Consider the following 6868-nt stretch of genomic DNA (forward strand, 5'->3'; position numbering starts at 1 on the left):
TCTGTTTGGTATAGTGGTTCAGTTACAGTGGTTTATATATAGCCTCATTGACTTTTGAGGGGTTTGTTAAGGTCTGACCAAACAGTGCTGTGTATTCCACATCTGTCTGACCAATCCAACCACAGATGCACAAGTCAACCATGATGCTGCCTCAAGCTTGGTAATCCGACAATGGTTCCTTTGAGGAACCGATTAGGACAAGACAGTCCAGCCATTAATTTGTAATATAACCATGATGATGCTTGTAGCTTGGTAATTGGAACATAGTTTTGGAGGACCTGTCCTACAAACACCTGTTCTATCTTCCCTCACTATTAAAGGGTGCTGTTATCCTGCAAGAATGGCCCAGCACTTATACCGGTCTCACCTACACTTCCAGATAAATGGAACCTTCTCACCACAGAATGGTATCCTGTCCATAGAGACACTGTTAGAGAACACATCCTTTGACAATGGACCAGGCTCCAAGGGTCTGACAGACCTTAAGATGTGCATTAGGAAATACCTTGATTGCGCTGTAAGTCATACACTGTCACTGTGTTAAATGGACAAGGGTAAGGTAGTGAGCTTGTGTAACACATTGATTCTGTCTCCTTATCCCCCCCCAAGGTTCAGAGACCCCAGGATAACGGAGTTCCACTTGCATTCCGCCTGAGTGGATATATCGCCGTGAGAGATCTCACCGAGTCCCAGTTCGGGAGCATAGCATGTCCGGGTCTGTCTATTTACACAGAGGGTAAAATCTGTTTTGGTTGTGCACAAAGCAAGGCTTTGACTGCTTTGGAAATGGCAATACTGTTCTATTTTACTCCCCTCTCACTATGTACTGGGTTGGACATGATGCATATATAAAGTGCTCCGCATGATGTGATAACCACTGAGTGCCACTCTCCACCCGCCGCTACGATTGACCGCTAAGTCGAGACTAAGACCGCTATGGGATCCAGGCTGTAACTTGTACCCGTGCAACACACTTGTTAACCAGAGTTGAACACATGGCTCCAGATGACACTTGTTCTGACACAATGAATGCTTGTGAACACTTTCTGTTGCAGTTGTACATGAAATACATGATGTTACCAGATGCACTCTGTGTTCGTGAGTTTTATTGTACACACACACTTCTGCAGCATTTCATCATTTTATTATTGTTCATTTGCAGTGGATCATTTGCAATGGATACAGACACAATGGTACATTGACATGGTTATATTCTCAACAATATAGAAGTGATACATAATAAAAGCAAACTTGCTCCACTATCCTGGCAATGCAGATTGGGCTATTTGTTACATGCCGGGTGTCCAACATCCACACCGGACCCTTCATCCGTGGCAGCTACCGGTTGTCCTACATCCACACCTGCTCCTTCCGAGCTTGCCCCTTCCACACTTGCTCCTTCCATCATCTTGCTCATATCCCTCCCCATTCCATCTAGTCCGCAGAGTGGCAGGTAGGTAGATAACAACACTCGGCACACCACATTCTTCATTGCGCACCAGATGTCTTCCATGTTATAACACCGTCCCTTGTTCAAGATGAGTATCATGTTCTTGGAACACCTAGGACCAGTCTCAATCCTAGTCTGATGCTGTAGAGTTTGATCAATCTCCATGGTAAGGCAAACATCAAAGTCGTCTTGGGTTGGTTGTTTGACGTCGCCGGAGCAGTTTGACACCGAAGAAGACGTTCCTGGAGCTTTGTCAGCAGCAGCACCTACAGCGCTTATAAATGACTTAGATACCATGTGAGCCCTATACATATAGGTGTGATAGGTGCTGTGCCTATACGGGCACTCGTGTATATCCTGCAACATGGCCATCATTCTTCTGTTGCCCTCCACAGAGATAAACGTATTGACTCTGTCGTAGCTTGACATCATCACTTTGAAAGTTAATGTGAAAGGAGGGCCTGATGTAGCAAATCCGACCATACGGTTGAACATATCATTAGCTGTATCGGTCTTATCGGCCGTATCACTCGTCTCAGCCCGAAGCCAGGGGCTGCTTTCGTCAGTTAACATCAGGAAGCGATTGCTACCTTGGCATACCAGTGGTAACATTGAAGGCTCCTGTGTGGGTTTGATATTGAAGCTTGAGTTCGATGCCATTTCAGAAGCTACTGTTGAAAGAGTATCTACACCACTAGCTTTTATAGGAAACATGATAGCCTAGAAGATGTGAGACACAACTATGATGGGAGGTTGGATTACCTGGCCAAGGTTCAGTTATAGAGTCTAGAGTAGCAATAAAGCACAGATATGACAGTAGGACATGTCAAGCTAGGGTTCATGTATCCAACCTACACTGTGTGTAGGGGGAGGTTGTATCCACCGATGGATGTTTCAGTGTGGGTATGGAGAAGGTAGTGTCACTGTTCAAGGGGTCCGTTGACCAGACTCAACTACATGCACTCTGATTCTTCCTTAGTACTCACAATTGTATTCAACCTCTATACCAAGAAGGTGATTGTGCTCTATGTATACTGGATCAATGGAGGTATGTGACCATACAGCAGTGATGCAAGGTGTATCGAGTTTGACACTGGAAGGAGAAACCGTGTTGAGGCAAACTAAGCCGAAGGGTGTTGTTACTAGGTCTTCCCAGCTGGCATGCTCCACCAAGTGGCGTATTCTCGTGGACCCGTACGTCCCTTCTGCCTTGGAGGCTCTAGGTGCCAGACTGAATAACTTGACCTGCAGTTACATACACATCTGGGTGTACCCGTCTGCCAGAGACCAAGGTCCGGACCTGCTATGCAACTGTCATGTTATGGGCCTAACTGAGTGCCACTGTCAGCAGACTACAATCCGTGGCTACTTCGAGACTATGATGCCAATGACACTCTGTGAGGTCGAGAAGCTGGTCGGGATCCCGTGTACCTTGTACAAGGTAGAACAGCGGCACGAATGTACCACTAAAAGCCTCCTGTTCTGCAATGGCGACCACATATTCAACGAGTATAAGGGGTTGAGACGTGTTCACGTTTACCCAGAAGGATACACTGTGTTCAGCTACTTGAAGAATGACTGCCGTAGGATATTTGTCAAGACCGAACACTGGGGACATCTTTATTCATCTTCACATCTTCAGACGAAGTCAGAGTTTGATTATTTTTATGACACATACCGTCGTTTGAAGTCTCAGGCACCTTGTTAATTGCCGGTTTGTACTTGTTCTGGTAGACTTGCTTGTGTTTCCTGAAATGATTGTGACCCATATCTGTTGTAATTGCCATCGAAATAAACAATGATACCAGAGTTATTCTGTGTCCATGGGTTCTATTGTACACCATTAGATACAACCTCTACAGAAGAGAAAGTAGCGTAGTACATACACCCCACGGTTCCTTTCCTCACCCTATTAGCAACGGCCAAAAACACAATAGTGTTGCTTATGGTTCACAATGATTACAAAGGGACTATGTAGACCGGGCATGCTGTGAGCAGTGCAAGAGCAAGGTTCATTGATTATGCTACTGAACAACTAAGCAGTCCTTGGACACCACCCAGGGTCGACATATTCAGCCTTGGTTGCATGAATTAGCCATGGTTCGAGTTGTCAGCCTTGTTTGGAGGGATCACTCTTGCTTGGCTGTACAAGTCTTAAGCGGATACGAGCCGTAGATGCCATGTAGCCATGGTTAGAGGAGTCAGCTTTGGTTGGACAAGGGTGTATGTAGCTATGTTTGGAGGAATCAGCTTTGTTTGGACGAGGGGTGTTGTTGTATACCATAGCCTTGGTTGGAGGGGTCACAATAGGCACGGTCTGAAACTCATGTTTGGACAGGGTGTATGTAGCCATGTTTGGAGGAATCAGCTTTGTTTGGACGAGGGGTGTTGTTGGATACCATAGTCTTGGTTGGATTGGTCACTATAGGCAGGGTCTGAAACTCATGGTTGGACAGGGTGTAACAATTAAGCAGTCCTGAATTAGGCATGGCTAGAGGAATTGGTCTGGGTTGGATCTACAAGTCTTAAGCGGAGAGGAGTCATAGTTGCCATGTAGCCATGTGTGGAGGGATCAGCTTTGTTTGGACAAGGGGTGTTGTTGGATACTATAGCCCTGGTCTGACGAGTCACTATAGGCAAGGCTGATACACATGGTTGGTGTTGGATGAATGGACTACTGAAAACCCCTTTAAAGGCATTGTTGGCCAGACTGTAACACCACACACTGAGTCTCTCTACTAGGCAGCATAGGGTACTTCCACCCATCCAAGGACACTGTACTACGTTACCCTGTGTCATAGTAGTAGTAACCATGTCTCAGTCACCAGTACCTGAGGACGCACATCTGGCCACACTTACAAAACAAACCTTACACCTAATGGAGAACTTGAACACTTTCACCTACATCTCTCTCATCACGTTATTTAATCTAGACACCAATGGCAGTCGCAGACTATATGACGTACTCTGCGCCCTGGAAGGTATTGGACTCCTGAGTAAAGATAGGAAGATATACACATGCAAACGACAAAGGTATCAGGTGCCGATATTTAGAAAATCTAGTATGAAGAAAAACATTGGAACGGTTTATCGGCATGTGCGCAATAACCCAGGGATGTTCACCTTGCAGGACTTGGTTACGAGATTTGATATTACACAACGTAGAATGTATGACATTTTCGGGGTGCTGAACGTAATTGGTGTTGTGATGAAAAGGAAGGTAGGATGCTACACATCTGCCCCACGGTCGTTGCGATCGGACTCCCAATGGAAACGGACTCTGGAAAGGATATGGGGTGATTCCTCTGAAGTGCAGGTCGTGGAGAATAATTTACCAGAGGTTATGTGCATTGACGCTATTGACATTGGTTCTGACACCCAGATCATCCAGATTGACTCCTCTGAATGGCAGTTGCTTTATGTCAACAATGATGGAGTGATATCCGAGTCCTATAACTTACCAGCGCGTATGTGTATCGACGCTAATGACATTGGTTCTGACACCCAGATCATCCAGATTGACTCCTCTGAATGCCAGTTGCTTTGTGTCGACAATGATGGCGTGATATCCGAGTCCTATGTCTTAGAGACCAATTCCATATTAGAGCCTGTGTGCCTCCCGGTGGAGTGGAACGGTACACAGAGAGACTGTACCAATGGTGAAGTGCAGTGTATAGACATCAACATTGAGTTTCATGGGTACAAGGGCACACTGAGAGACTCTCACAAAAGCCAGGTGCTGTGTATGGACACCGAGGACCTGCCACTTTACACCTTTGATACTCAGGACATCCTGATGAACATTCCTGAGGGCAGGGTTGATTGGACTAACACAGACAGTCTACTAGAGTCCTTATTGTGGTTAGATAAGGACTCTGACAGCAACCCTGAAACAGTCTTTGGTTTCCAACAGGAAGATTGTGAACAGGACAGTACCTGTCCTACACCCAAGTCTATCACTGATGTACTGCATATGACTTCACTCTGTCTGTAACTACACTGTTGTATTATACCATTGTACATATCCACGCTGTTTTATTACACCATTGTACATATCCATATATCCACTGTTGTATTATACCATTGTAAACATATATGTAACTCCACTGTTGTCGTAAACCATTGCAAATAAATTGTACACCTTGATGTACTTGTCTTGTGTAGTAGTTGTGCACTGCACTCGTGTTATTTTGTACAACTGACGCAGGCTCATGATAGACACAAAAAAACACAAATGCGGTTCACTACTTTATTAGCCTTTACGGTACATATGCCTAACATCATACTCAATCTCTACTATGGTGAGAAGCATCAAGTGTGAAGTGGTAACAGGTAAAGGACTCTTCTGAGAGTCACATAACCAAGAAGGTCATTGTTGCCCCAATACCAGCCAATCCAAAAATGGTCATGATGATGTTCCGACATCTGGACTCAGGTTCTGCTACTGGAAAGAACTCCACGAACCCATTCTGGAATATTTCAAAATAAATATTAGATTACAGGTATACCAAGACAAATGTTGGCATCTCTCAATCATTACTGAACGTACCCAGGAGTTATGTTTGACTAGCCAGTCCTTGTGGTGAGTGACCAGGTACTCTGATATCTCCTCTCCCACCAAATCCACACAGTTGTCTCTCCCCTTGCCTCTCAAGTACCGGCACACCGCAGCCCCAAAAGATGTCAGGCTGGCAACACGGCCCCAGTTGACGGTCCCGTCTTCAAAGATGCTATGGGCTACTGCACTGAGGAACTTCACGTTATCCCCTCTGTCATCCACATAGAGTGTGTTGATCATACCTGTAACATCCATAGCGCAAACATGCTAAATTACTTTGTCACTGGCTTGGGTTAGCTGTTGGTGTCGTAACACAATACCTACCGTTGTATGTGTATCTGTGCTTCTCTAGTAACTGCCCGATAACTCTACTCATTGTTGACAGAGCTTTGCTTTCGTTCCACCTAGGTTTCAGAAGTCCCGTACATTGTCCTAGGACACATTTAATGAGTTGCCTGGTGTCGGTGTCCAGGGCTCCGGTCTGGTGCTGGTATATTTCCTGATGTGATATCTTCATTGTGTGCATGATTGTGTGCATTTATGAGTCGATGGTAGCCTATGGTACACCTATGACTGCAATGATAGTCTGCAGACGTGTTGACACTTATATATACATGAGGGGAGTTATTCACGCTAGCTCCAACACTGACAGAATGCAACATTTACACCAGGGGTAACATCGGCCTTGTGCAGTCGACCAGGACAAAGAGACAAGAGGATATCAAAGGCGTACTTCATGTTACGTTTATTTAAATAAAGCAACACTACAATCCCAGTACCGTACATGATATCGGCCATGCTCATAGAATGTATGCTCATACAATGTTTGTTACAGTAGAAGGTAATGTGCAACAACAAAA

At 45.2% G+C, this 6868-nt stretch overlaps 1 protein-coding gene across 1 annotated transcript; it reads right to left on the reverse strand.

Moving 5' to 3' along the window:
* Positions 1-5802: 5802 nt before the first annotated feature.
* On the reverse strand, positions 5803-6525 carry LOC139409702 (induced myeloid leukemia cell differentiation protein Mcl-1 homolog). Its single transcript, XM_071155104.1, has 3 exons — positions 6333-6525; positions 6000-6250; positions 5803-5919 (listed from the first exon to the last, which is right to left on the reverse strand). Exons 1-3 carry the CDS (start codon positions 6523-6525, stop codon positions 5803-5805), a joined length of 561 nt encoding a protein of 186 aa, XP_071011205.1.
* Positions 6526-6868: the final 343 nt, after the last annotated feature.

Source organism: Oncorhynchus clarkii, chromosome 5 (assembly GCF_045791955.1).
Source record: "Oncorhynchus clarkii lewisi isolate Uvic-CL-2024 chromosome 5, UVic_Ocla_1.0, whole genome shotgun sequence".
Classification (NCBI taxonomy): Eukaryota; Metazoa; Chordata; class Actinopteri; order Salmoniformes; family Salmonidae; genus Oncorhynchus; species Oncorhynchus clarkii.